The 14,454-nt window shown below is 43.8% G+C and overlaps 1 protein-coding gene across 3 annotated transcripts in view; it reads left to right on the forward strand.

Annotated features, from left to right (window-relative positions):
- SLC1A3 (solute carrier family 1 member 3) overlaps positions 1–9,877 on the forward strand; it is a 51,577-nt gene extending 41,700 nt beyond the window's left edge. For all 3 annotated transcript variants that reach the window (XM_069963077.1, XM_069963078.1, XM_069963079.1), the window contains 7 exons: positions 745–949; positions 2,058–2,100; positions 2,794–3,086; positions 3,529–3,762; positions 4,682–4,876; positions 6,008–6,142; positions 6,913–9,877. In XM_069963077.1, the coding sequence (XP_069819178.1) occupies positions 745–949; positions 2,058–2,100; positions 2,794–3,086; positions 3,529–3,762; positions 4,682–4,876; positions 6,008–6,142; positions 6,913–7,117 (1,310 nt within the window). In that variant the 3' untranslated portion in view covers positions 7,118–9,877. The remainder of the gene's footprint in view (positions 1–744; positions 950–2,057; positions 2,101–2,793; positions 3,087–3,528; positions 3,763–4,681; positions 4,877–6,007; positions 6,143–6,912) is intronic.
- Positions 9,878–14,454: the final 4,577 nt, after the last annotated feature.

Consider the following 14,454-nt stretch of genomic DNA (forward strand, 5'->3'; position numbering starts at 1 on the left):
AAGACTGACACATTTTGAGACGATAACCTAACCAACTGACCTCGAAACATGTTGTGACTATGGTTGGGTGGCCAAACTTAAAAGGGTTGTCAAGCAAAAAAAAATTATTTCAAATCAACTGGTGTCAGAAAGTTATATAGATTTGTAATTTACTTCTATTTAAAAATCTCAAGTCTTCCCATACTTATAATCTGCTATATGTCCTGCAGGAAGTGGTGTATTCTTACCAGTCTGACACAGTGCTCTCTGCTGACATCTCTGAGCAGGAGAGGTTTTCTATGGGGATTTGCTACTGCTCAGGACAGTTCCTGTCTCGGCCAGAGATATCAACAGAGAGCACTGTGTCTGAATGTAAATAAAACAACACTTCCTGCAGGACATACAGTAGCTTGTAAGTATGGAAAGACTTGAGATTTTTAAATAGAAGTAAATTGCAAATGTATATAACTACCTGACACCAGTTGATTTGAAAGAATTTTTTTTTGCTGGACAACCCCTTTAAGCAGATGGGGTTAAGTTGTGACCCACAAATTGCCTTGACCATATATCTATGTTTGCCTACAGTCAAGGCAACTTATAGGAAGCAAATGCAAATCCTATAACAAAGCCCATGGCTACCACATGCGATTTATAGTGAGTTATGCCCTTATGTGGTAGAGGGATCCCCCTGGGCTATGGAACCAGGGGGAATCGTTACCGTTTCTGCCCCAAATAGTAAATAAGATTTGCTTCCTCTCCTTGTAGGTATGGCCGCCCTGGACAGTAAAGCGTCAGGAAAAATGGGAATCAGAGCTGTCGTCTACTACATGACAACAACGGTCATTGCCGTTTTCATTGGAATTATCATTGTCATTATCATCCACCCCGGAAAGGGCAGCAAAGAAAAAATGCATCGCGAAGGCAAAATCGAGACGGTCACTGCTGCCGACGCTTTCCTTGATTTAATCAGGTGCGGTAATAGTTAGACATGTCTCTCATCTTATTTTAATCCAGCATCAGATTTTACCAGGTTTACTTCTGAATTACTGGGCAGTCATAAAAATTACATAAAATAAATTGTGTAGGGTAAAAAAAAAAAAAAAAAAGGCAAAAATACAAAAATTACGTTCTCAAAAACTCTGCCACTGGGGTTTATGTTTTATGTAGTGTGTGTAAAATATATGTATTTTACCTAGGGTGTGCCAAATATGTGTGTTTAGACACTTTCATACCTTACTAAAAAAAAGCTTTCAAAAGTTTCTAGAAAAGGGCAAGACGTTACATTTATTAATGTGTGTGCAAAATATTGGACTACAGTAAGTCAGTAAGTAAGTGGTGTAAGATAAAGCGAATGTACCATCAGGTACATTCACTTTAAGTGTAGCAAAAGAATAAAACTGCACCAACGCAGGGGAGCCGCTGGTACAGTCTTGATTTTGAAGCACGGCTGGGTTCCTGCGCACGGCGCTGGTTTATTACCAAACACCAGCCCAGGCTGAAGCACTGAAGGTGGGCCGGCCCACTCCCAGTGGGGGAAAACCTCCACCCCTCTATGATTCTGCTGCATTGATTCTAATGGAGCTGCATCATAGAGGGGGGGGGGGGGGGTCATCCCACTGGGAGTTGGCCGGCCCACTTCCAGTGTTTCAGCCTGGGCCGGTGTTTGGTAATGGAACTGGGCCGCGGTTCAAGAAAAGGACTACTGCACCAGCTTTCCCGCGTCTGTGCAGTTATATTCATATGCAATATTTAATACATTCGCTTTAAAGTGTCTAGCAAATCTATTGTAGAGAGTAGGCTACTGTCATACCTTTAGTGTCGTTTCTGCCTGTCCAGTCCAGTTTTATCCATCCTAAACAATATCAACTAGTGTCAGAACAAATTTATAATTTATTTATATTTAAAAATCTCCAGTCTTTCAGAACTGCTGTCCTGCAGGAAGTGGTGTACATGCAAAGGTCTAGAACCTCTGCTGGGAGAATATATTAGTGTTTAGATGTATGTATGTATGTATGTATATATAATATATATTTACTAGTGTGTGTATGATAACATTTTGCTATGTTTTATTCTGACAGAAATATGTTCCCTCCGAATATGGTGGAAGCCTGCTTCAAACAGGTGCGACACTCTCCCATACATTTTGTTACTGGTGATATACCTATTATTAGAGATGAGCAAACCTCAAGCATGCTCGAGTCGATCCGAACCCAAACTTGCGGCATTTGATTAGCGGTGGCTGCTGAACTTGGATAAAGCCCTAAGGCTATGTGGAAATCATGGATACAGTCATTGGCTGTATCCATGTTTTCCAGACAACCTTAGAGCTTTATCCAAATTCAGCAGCCCCAGCTAATCAAACACCAAACGTCCAGGTACGGATCGACTCGAACCCGAACCCGGTGCGCTCATCTCTACCTATTATCTTATTCCAGCAGCATGGGTTACTAGCTGATATATATAGATGTTAGAAGTTAAGTGATAATCTCTACGGGGACTGTAATGGCAGCCATACTGGTTATGACCTAGAAACAGATATAACGTTCCAATCAAGAGGGTTTTCAAGATAGCATGTGTATACAGCCTTGTGTGTAGCCAAATGTGATAAAAAAGTAGGGGGTTCAACTGCAGGATCAGACTACACAGGGTTTATGTGTAGTCTGTAACCATGGAAACCTATAGGTTTCTATAGGAGCTTTTAGACACAGTAGCAGTCATGTTTTTATCTAGTTGCAAAATGTCTTCATTATTTTAATATACTATTGACATTTTTTTTTTCTTACCTGACTAAATTTGCTGTGTTTTCTTGTTCAGTTCAAGACAAACTACGAGAAGAAACGGTTCAGGGTCCCTGTGCCAGTGAATGAAAGCATGCTGTCTGCAGTGGTGAACAACGTATCTGAGGCCATGGAGTCATTGACCACTTTTCGAGAGGAGGTTGTGCCCATCCCGGGGGCGGTGAATGGAGTTAATGCGCTGGGACTTGTGGTGTTCTCAATGTGCTTTGGTCTAGTGATCGGAAACATGAAAGAACAAGGAAAGGCCTTAAAGGACTTCTTTGACAGCCTCAATGAGGCCATTATGAGATTGGTTGCTGTCATTATGTGGTGAGTATTGGCCTGTACTGATACATGAGGCCTTATGGGCATGGAGACGTGTGCATGGACCTCTACGGTGGTACACAGGGTGAAGGCTTTTGATGCCTTGTGCTTTCTCTGTGGGGCGCCATGTACTTCTATGGCAGTGTTGTCCAAACTGTGGCTCTCCAGCTGTTGAAAACCACATCTCCCTGCATGCCCTAACCACAAAGGTTCAACATGGCTGCTCAGGAATACTCATTGGGTGCCTCACTCTCATTTAATCCTCTAAGCATAAATAATTTAGAGTCTTCCCCTGCATGCTGATTGGCTTGTCTAGTGATCTCCCTGCTAAACAAAGATGAAGGTCATTGGCTAAACAGGTCCACAAGCTCAACCCCTTTTTAGACTATTCTGTTATTGTGACTGTATTTACCCGTGGACTCAGCCTATGTGTCTCCTTTGCTCCTAGGTACGCCCCGCTGGGTATCCTCTTCTTGATTGCTGGGAAGATTGCAGAGATGGAAGATATGGGGGTGGTTGGAGGACAGCTTGGCATGTACACCATCACAGTTATTATAGGACTTCTTATCCACGCTGTCATTGTCCTTCCTCTGCTTTACTTTCTCGTCACTCGTAAAAACCCTTGGGTGTTCATTGGAGGATTGCTGCAAGCCTTAATCACAGCCCTGGGCACCTCTTCAAGGTAAGTCAGCTGTTTCATTGTTGCCAAGATAATACCAAAAAGTCATAAAGTAGGCGGTGTATAGCTAAACCTTACCCCAAAAGGGGCCTTTTTGTGGCCAGTTTTATATTTGCACATCTTTCCATACATACACTGGACCAGAACATATAGACCTAGACGTTGTTTTCCTGTTACCAGCTTATGGCATAGACCATTACATGTATAGCACATACATAGATGGGGCTACTCAAGTGTCAAAAAATGGCCAGTTTCAGTCTTGGCATCAGTTCCGACACCTGTTGGGCCCAATGGTCATATCATTAAGAGAAGTGGTCATACAGGGTGCAGCAGCAGAAGTCACATCTAGGCCTCAGTGCAATAAGAACGCAAAGATCCACCTAAGTACATGGCAGCCATATTACAGTTTTTGCATTGGTGACACCGAGCAAGTAGCAGGGATTTGAGTACTTGATCTGGCTGGGAAACGTTTTGCTCCATGACGAAACCTTCCATAGTGCAATAGAGATCAGGCTGTGTTTATCCAGCCAAACATGAAGAAATCCTGAAGAGGTCCCTTATATTGGCCTATTTTACACCAAAATGTAGTTGTTCTTAAGCTACACCCCTTTCTGTTAGGCTGCATCCCTGCTAGGAAACACCCCTTTCTGTTAGGCTGCTTCCCTAATAGGACACACGCCTTTCTGTTAGGCTGCTTCCCTACTAGGACACACCCCTTTCTGTTAGGCTGCTTCCCTACTAGGACACACCCCTTTCTGTTAGGCTGCTTCCCTACTAGGACACACCCCTTTCTGTTAGGCTGCTTCCCTGCTAGGACACACCCTAGTGTGTCTGCAGTTTGAGCCAATTGATTCCATTTCCTCCATATCACCATGCCTTGATGTTCATGTGTTGTTGTCTTTTATCTTTTTTTTTCCCCCAGTTCTGCAACTTTACCAATTACATTTAAATGCCTGGAAGAAAACAATAAGGTGGATAAGAGGGTGACCCGATTTGTTCTACCAGTGGGAGCAACAATCAATATGGACGGCACAGCCCTCTATGAGGCCCTGGCTGCTATTTTTATTGCTCAAGTCAACAATTATGACCTTAATTTTGGACAGATTATAACAATCAGGTAATTAGTGACCAATTAATTATCAAGAGCTGCTCCAGAGCTGCATTCATAACTCTGCAGGCTTTGGATTAGCAATCCCCCAGCATTTCCTGCCAACATGCCCAATGTGATTAATACCCAGGCCATATATTGCGGTCATCCCTAACCCAACAATCATTGGACGTTGCAGATATTATGGTACAAAGACATCCTTTATAATGTACAAGCAGCTCAGCTCTACAAACCTTCATTCCAGGTCTTTCCTGAGAGGAATGTGCACAGAAGATTATCCAGCTTTCAGTAATTCAGTCAGATCTATAGACAGTATAGGATAAAGGGGAGGGGCTTAGCTCAGGGGTATATAGTTTTTAGGATCTGTTGGTTTTCATGTAGAAACAGGAATAACAGGACTCACAGGCTTTCTCTATACATAGTTGGGGAAGCAGGATTTCTCCATACGTGGCAGGGGAAGCAGGACTCACAGGCTTTCTGTATAAGTGGTGGGGGAGCAGGACTCACAGGCTTTCTGTATGAGTGATGAGGGAAGCAGGACTCACAGACTTTCTGTATGAGTGGCGGGGGAAAGAAAGACTCACAGGCTTTTTCTATGAGTGGTGGGGGAAGCAGGACTCACAGGCTTTATTTATGAGTGGTGGGGGAAGTAGGACTCACAGGCTTTCTCTGAGTGGTGGGGGAAGCAGGACTCACAAGCTTTCTCTATGAGTGGTGGGGGAAGCAGGACTTACAAGCTTTCTCTATGAGTGGTGGGGGAAGCAGGACTCACAGGCTTTCTCTATGAGTGGTGGGGGAAGCAGGACTCACAGGCTTTCTCTATGAGTTGTGGGGGAAGCAGGACTCACAGGATTTCTCTGAGTGGTTGGGGAAAGAAAGACTCACAGGCTTTCTGTATGAGTGGTGTGAGAAGTAGGACTCACAGTTATTTCCTAACCTCTCACAAGTTCAGCAGTATTCGCCAGCCCTATAGAGCAGGAGTGGAGAACTGGCTATCTTGGTGGTGCCAGTGCAATAAGAATTCCACTCAGACTCCTAGTATATGATACAGAAATTTTCCCCTTATTTACATGACTTTGGACCAGTCAAGACTTATCACAATGTTTTCAGTAGGTAATATATTCTCTTCTCCATCTGTAGTATCACGGCCACAGCTGCAAGTATTGGGGCCGCCGGGATCCCACAAGCTGGCCTTGTCACCATGGTAATTGTGCTGACGTCGGTGGGGCTGCCAACAGAAGACATCACACTGATCATTGCAGTCGATTGGTTTTTGTAAGTATCTACCCAAGGTTTATTTGTGGGAAAGATTAGATGCTTTGATGTATGGTTTGAAGGATCAGACTACACAGAGTTATTTGTAGTCTGTAACCATGGAGATGCACAGTTCTGCTCTAGCTGGAAAACTGTTTATTCGTTCTCGTTCTCTGGCATTACGATTATTACTACTTCGATAAAATATCTGTTCCTGCTACACTCCAATGTATCTGCATGATTCGCCCAGTGATTACTGTGAGGAGCAGCAGTCACTTTGTCTATGCAACTCGAGATACTTCTATTGACCCTATCATGAAGTTGCATAGACAAGAGGACCTCCGGTCTTCATAGGAGTTGGGCGGTCACCCTGAAGAGCTGCAGGGACCAAAACTGACATGTTATTGGGCAAACATATCCAGGAGCCATACAGATCCCCATAGTTCTCCTTCACATGGATTATCCCAAAGCCAAAACACCCCTCACAAAGGGGACATTTTGGGTTTACATGGGTATACATAAAAGATGAAATTCGATTAAGGTGGGATAAGCCAATGATCTAATTCATATGGCTGGCTGATAACTTTCCTATAAAGACCGGTATTGGGAGGGGAGCAGTATCGGGCTTGTTGGATTTTAAGCCAGATTAGTAAAGTGGAACTCCAAACTCCATTAATACATATTAAGAAATGTATTGGCAGAGAATCTTGTACATGACATGATAATAGAAGGTGGCGAATTACTTCAAGACAATAGTTTGTATTTCTCATGGCCTACTTATATGATTACAGGGACCGGCTCCGTACCACCACCAATGTACTTGGGGACTCTCTTGGTGCCGGAATAGTGGAGCATCTGTCCAGACATGAGCTGAAGCAAGGTGATGCTGAACTGGGCAATTCGGTGATTGAAGAAAATGAAATGAAGAAACCATACCAGCTGATCTCCCAAGAGAATGAAACCGACAAACCCGTAGACAGTGAAACAAAGATGTAGGCTGCCTCCAGAGTCTTCTGACCAGAAACACATCCATTTCATTGTGTCTTTATTTTCAAACATATGGTCTGGTGCCAGTGAGACACTGGGCATAACCAGACAGCCACCAATCACCGGTGCCACAATACCTGTTCCTTTTAATAATAATTTGCCAACGCGGCACTCACCAGTTTGTGCTAACCAGGTGATGATATTGCCATGTTTGTACAAGAGTTTTATTTTATATGTTTTTGTTTGTTTTTTTAAATCTCTTTTATATGACTGGGAACCAGGGGTGTTGTGATAGCAAAGATAGACGGGCCCTGTTCAAGGAACCTTGAGGGTGGGGATTTACAATATTTGGAAATAAGTTTACCTTCTAACAAGGTCAAACATGGTTAACTATTGATTCTTACTGGTGGCGGTACTCGCTGTTAAAATCCTGCCGCTGGCATGTCTGTTCATGCCCTTGCCAAGGACAGAATTCATCTGGCAGCGCTGTTGGCTGTATACACTCACAAAGCAGTCCACAACGCTGCTGGATGAATGCCGTCCTCTGTGTGCAGCTTAGAGATGATAGTTACACTTTAACTAAAGAAGCAACCCATCCAACTTTTATGGGATCCCCTTCCCCACTGGGTAGGGGGAAGCTCAAAATGGCTGTCATTCTTAAGAGGCTCGGCAACATAAGAAAATTAAGGGTTGGTCAATAGTCATAGGAAAGCTTCCCTTAAAGGACTCATAGTTGGGTGAACAAGTAGAAGACACTAAGTAAGGAAAAGAAGGGGCACCCATTGTAAATTTCTCTATAGGGCCCTAGCTTCCCTTTGTCCACACTTACTCTCGAGAGGTCAATTTTACCAGGCCTGGGAAATAGAATTGTTTTCGGCTTTATACCTAGAGGAAGTTCACCGGGGCCACTTAGAGAAGGCATTCAAATATTTAAATTTCTTATAGTAATTCTTCTAAATTTACCCAAGAACACATTTCTAGGACCACATTCACAAGTGTTACTTTGAGAAAGAGTGTCTCTCTCTCTGGAGGACCCAGCATGTCCATACTTTCACTGATTTTAATAGATTTGTAATGCTTCATTTCCCCTGTGGTGGCACTGGTGAGAAGTTGAACACTTGGGTTGTTACATTTGGACACTCTGTAAACAGCTTATTGTGAAAAGATTTTTCAAGTAGAAAAGGACTGTCTAATGTAGACAACGCCTATGTGAGCGCCCCTGTAAGATACTTTTACTGTGAATTGTATACATTTAAAGGGATATAGGGGGAGATTGATCAAAGTAGAAAAGTAGAATCGGTCCAGTTGCCCCTAGCAACCAATCAGATTACACTTTTCATTCCTAACAGACTCTTTGGAAAATGAAAGGTGGAATCTGATTGGTTGCTAGGGGCAACTGAGCCCGTTTTACTTTACACCATGTTTGATTTATCTCACCCATAGTGTTTTTATTGAGATAAATGCCCCTCTTATTAAAACATGTTCTCATTATATGATGGTTTTTGTTGGATTTATTTTTTTTATTAATTTTTATTAAATTTACTTGAAGGCTTCAAACTCATTTGCCTTATATAGTACAATAACACTTGGTGGCAGCTAAGACTACTGCTATTTTTTATGTTTTTTTAATTTTATTATTTCAATGATATATCGATGCTGCTTTGAAGTCAAAATAATTTTAGGGCGTGCTCACTTAAAAAAAAAACAAAAAAACTTATCATGACGGATCCTATACATGCGTATGGGACTCAAACTTTGCACCAGTCTGTTATTTTAAGTTTTCTAACATGGTCCACCAAGAAAACTCATGGGCCGCCAGTTAAATTGCCTCTTGGTTCCGAATTGGGAATGATTCTTATATTTTGTTCCTGCCAATTGCATTCATGTACAAGTATTTGTAGGTCTTGTTAAATTTACTGGTGTTGTTTTTACAATCGTGGTCAAATGTGTCAAAAATGTGTGCCTTAGATGACAATATACTGTTCATATATGCTAAAATATTTGGAGGAATGTCTCCATTATGTGCTATTCATTGGAATAGGCCACCTTTTTTATCTCATGATTTGAACGAATCTCTGAAGGAGACAGAGCATGGGTCCATAAGAGTCTGTTATATAGCCGTAATCGGACTATAGAGAGGGCACCACCCCCCTATGACAGTAGAAGGCTTCCACCTCCCACCCTTCTTTATGGGGAGAGTCTTGAATGTTGCATTCTATTTGAAGTCTATGGGAGTCATATGCTCTGCTATCTTTATAACTCTCATAGACTTTAATTGAGAATGACACACACAGTGTCCTCTCCTATAAGTGGCTGAAATAGGTTTTGGGTCCCTAAGGTAGACTAATGGTCCACACTAATCCTTGTTTGACTATTGGACCCCACCAACCTAAAGGGATTATAAATCTTTTATAAAGAGAGGCAAACTTTTACAAAAATAGGCATTACACAGACACCCCCCCCCCCCAGCTGTTCCAAAACTTAAAAAAAATCCCCACTGATTTCCACTTCCTGTTCCTGTCCTAACATACAGGAAATGGCTGGATATTCCCCCTCAGCCATTCACTGGTTGAGGCAGGTCACCGCTGTGGCCAGTCATTGGCTGTGTGGGTATTTCCTGTATGACAGGGTACCTGGCAGGGACCAGTGACTATTGGGACAGCAGTAGCGGGGGGATCAGGGTGGTGAGTAAAACTTATTTTATATTTTGTACCTAGTCTTCCCCTCTTTTGAAAAGATTTTTACTCCCTATATAACCACTTTAAGGAGATAACCCTCGTGCAACTATGATCTGCCATACTGCACATGGGGTAGAATATAGACAGACTTCCCTATTGCCCTTAGGCTTGTAAAGTAAATGGGTTAGGGTTCTTTTTACAGTGTTGTCCAGAGGGTCCATGCACATAGCACAGCTTCTAATATATACCTCCATAATACAACGCTCAACAAGCCACAATTTTTTTCTTTTGGATAGAAAAAAAGCCTCCTTGGGCCTACAAGGGGACAAGGTATATGGGTCAGTAGAAGTAGTCTATGGGAACCATGTTGTGAGGTCATGGACCCACATATATGTATTATATGAGCACCTGCTGAGATCCAACATCCTTTGGGTTTTCAGGCAGCGCACAATATATTTGACTATTCCATTACCATAGAACTAGCAATTTTTCATTTGTGATATGAAAAACTCACCAGACAATGAACCCAAATGTATCTCAGCCTCTGCTGTTTAAGGGTTATACCTGTTCTGTGTATATATATAATGTGTGAAAGAAGAGATCCTTTTTTTTTTTTTAAAGTGCAGAGTATGTACTGTCCTGTATCTCGTATGCTAGAGAGTTTTAACTGGGTACCTTCTTAAAGGAAAAAAAAAAAAAAGATCTACATGCATTACACATGTCGGAGATATACAGTTACGATATAAATGTTCTATTTTGCTAATATGAATAGAGAAATACAAATCTTATCAGATGTAAGTAGAGATATTTTTTATAATAGAGGCAAAAAATTTCTATGTACAAAACCTAACTCTAGAGAGTAACCGTGCGTGTTGTCGTTTTTGAAATTTGTGAACATTTTGATAAAGTTCTAATGTTAAAATTTGACTTTTTATTTTGTGGTGTGATTTTTTTTTTTTTTAATCATTTGTCTTTTTTTTGTCATACAACTAACTGTCGTCATGAATCGAGTACGATAAAAAGTTTCTTTCCACATGTTCTTTACTGGTTCTGTTTTCATGTACCCAGTGTGGATTGAAGAATTGTACTTTGTAGGTGTATTTTCAATAAAAAATAGATTATAAAAGAAAGCATTGGGTTTGGCCTCACATTTGTTTTTTTTATCATACAAAAACATGGTCACTTTTCCCCCTACTGTCGTCTCCAGTTCAGGTTCAGTTTGCAATTAAGCTCCATTTACTTCAATGGAACTGAGTTTCAAAGCCCACCCAAACTGGAGCCAACAGTAGGGGGAAAGTGGCCATGTTTTTGTAGCACTGGAACCCCTTTAAGGTAAGTGAAAAATTATGGAAAAAATATATGTAAACATCTGAAAAGTATGTGTGAGGCTGCATTCACACATGTGCAATTTTGCAGACCCTATGGTTGGGGAAGGCAGGTAATTCAAACATTCCATTACTTGTCTTCTTCATCCGTAAGGTCCGCAAAATTTTGGACGTGTGAATACAGCCTGAGAGTGTAATTAATTGTATACGCATAGATACTAATAAATATTTCTGGTATGTGTGAAAGGGGTACTCCGTGGATTTTTTTTTTTCTTTCCAATCAGCAGGTGTCAGAAAGTTATACAGATTTACTTCTATTTAAAAATCTCCACTCTTCCAGTACTTACTCCAGCTGCTGTATGTTCTGCAGGAAGTAGTATATTCTTTCCAGTCTGACACAGTGCTCTCTACTGCCACCTCTGTTCATGTCAGGAACTGTGCAGAGCAGTAGAAAATTCCTATAGAAAACCTCTCTTGCTCTGGACAGTCCCTAACATGGACAAAGGTGGCAGCAGAGAGCACTGTCTCAGACTGAAAAGATTACTCCACTTCCCACAGGGCATACAGCAGCTGATAAGTACTGGAAAACTGGAGATTTTTAAGTAGAAGTAAATTACACATAGTAATAAGCCCCACTGTGCTCCCCCATAGTAATAAGCCCCCCATGTGCTCCCCCACCCATAGTAATAAGCCTCCCTGTGCTCCCCCACCCATAGTAATAAGCCCCCCTGTGCTCCCCCCATAGTAATAAGCCCCCCATGTGCTCCCCCATAGTAATAAGCCCCCCATGTGCTTCCCCCATAGTAATATGCCCCCCTGTGCTTCTCCCCATAGTAATAAGCCCCCCCTGTGCTCCCCCACCCATAGTAATAAGCCCCCCTGTGCTCCCCTTATAGTAATAAACCCCCATGTGCTCCCCCCATAGTAATAAGCTCCACTGTGCTCCCCCCATAGTAATAAGCTCCACTGTGCTCCCCCCATAGTAATAAGCCCCCCCAGGTGCTCCCCCACCCATAGTAATAAGCCTCCCTGTGCTCCCGCACCCATAGTAATAAGTCCCCCTGTGCTCCCCCATAGTAATAAGCCCCCCTGTGCTCCCCCCATAGTAATAAGCCCCCCCTGTGTTCCCTCACCCATAGTTATAAGCCCCCTGTGCTCCCCTATCCATAGTAATAAGCCCCCTGCGCTCCCCCATAGTAATATGCCCCCGTGTGCTCCCCCACCCATAGTAATAAGCCCCGCTGTGCTCCCCCCATAGTAATAAGCCCCCCTGTGCTCCCCCACCCATAGTAATAAGCCCCCCTGTGCTCCCCCACCCATAGTAATAAGCCCGCCATGTTTTGTCCACACACACACACACACACACAAAAAAAATACATTATACTCACCTCGTTACAGCATGCAGCAGGTCCCTCTCTCCTCTTTTCCAGCCTGTGAGCAGTAGTGGTCTTTGGCACCAAGCACCCCAAGCAATCGCTTGGGGCCCCCAACATCCAGGGGGCCCCCCACACCCCGCTCTTCTCTTGTGCTCAAGACCGCTAGACAGGGCCGCTGCCCCGCTCGCTGCTGTGATCTGAACTGTAACTATGAGCACTCGTAATGAGCGCTCACAGTTACATGCAGCAGCAGCACTGACAGGGCGGCAGCCATTGGCTCCCTTCCTGTCAGTCACTCTTATGGCCGCAGGAAGTGTTTTCCATGCGGTCACAAGTGGCCGCTCTGTCCTTGTGGTGTCGGTGCTCCAGTGACTTCACTGGAGCATCGGCGCCAGGACAAGGGGAGCACGGCCACAAGAGTGAAGAGAAGAGGAGTTGCCCAGACCCAGGTGAGTATAAGTGTTCGTTTTATTGTGTTATATACTATATGGGAGGGGGAGCACACAGGGGCCTGTGTAACTGGGGGAGCGCACAGCGGGGGTCTATATAAATGGGGGGAGCACACAGTGGGGCTATATAACGGGGAATACACAGGGGGGCTATATATAACTGGAGGAGCACACAGGGGGGCTATAGACTACTGGGGCTTCACAGAGGGGTCTATATACTACTTGGGTCAGCACACAGGGGGTCTATATACTACTTGGGGCAGCAGAATGGGGTCTATATACAAGTGGGGGAGCACACAGGAGGTCTATATATCAAGTGGGGGAGCACACAGGGGGGCTATATACTACTGGGGGAGCACATAGGGGGTCTATTTACTACTGGGGTAGCAGACAGGGGGTCTATATACTACTGGGGTAGCACACAGGGGTCTATATACTACTGGTGGGGCACACAGGAGGTCTATATACTACTGGGGGAACACACAGGGGTCTATATACTACTGGTAGGGCACACAGGGTGTCTATATACTACTGGGGTAACACAGGAGTCTATATACTACTGATGGGGCACAGAGGGGGTCTATATACTGCTGAGGCAGCACACAGGGGGTCTATATATAACTGGGGGGCACACTGGGGTCTATATACTACTGGGGCAGCACACAGGTGTCTATATACTACTGAAGGAGCACACAGAGGTCTATATACTACTGGTGGAGCACACACGGGGTCTATATACTACTGGGGGCAGCACACAGGAGGTCTATATATAACTGGGGGAACACACAGGGGGTCTATATATAACTGGGGGCAGCACACAAGGGGTCTATATACTGCTTGAGGAGCACACAGTGGTCTATATACTACTGGGGGAGCACACAGGGATCTATATAATACTGGTGGAGCACACAGGGGGTCTATATACTACTGGGGCAGCACACAGGGGTCTATATACTACTGAAGGAGCACACAGAGGTCTATATACTACTGGTGGGGCACACACGGGGTCTATATTCTACTGGGGGCAGCACACAGGAGGTCTATATATAACTGGGGGAGCACACAGGGGGTCTATATATAACTGTGGGCAGCACACAAGGGGTCTATATACTGCTTGAGGAGCACACAGTGGTCTATATACTACTGGGGGAGCACGTAGGGATCTATATAATACTGGTGGAGCACACAGGGGGTCTACATACTACTGGGGGAACCACACAGGGTCTTTATATACTACTGGAGGAGCACACAGGGGTCTATATCCAAGTGGTGGAGCACACAGGAGGTCTATATCCAAGTGGGGGAGCACACAGGGGGGCTATATACCACTGAGGGAGCACACAGGGGAGCTATATACAAGTGGGGGAGCACACAGGGGTATATGCAACTGGGGGCAGCACATGGGGTATATACGACTGGGGGCAGCACACAGGGGATTTATATACAACTGGGAAAGCACACAGGGGGTCTCTATACTTTTGGGGAGCACATGGGGGGGCTATATATAAATAGGGGAAC

Source organism: Dendropsophus ebraccatus, chromosome 3, assembly GCF_027789765.1.
Source record: "Dendropsophus ebraccatus isolate aDenEbr1 chromosome 3, aDenEbr1.pat, whole genome shotgun sequence".
In the NCBI taxonomy this organism is placed as follows: domain Eukaryota; kingdom Metazoa; phylum Chordata; class Amphibia; order Anura; family Hylidae; genus Dendropsophus; species Dendropsophus ebraccatus.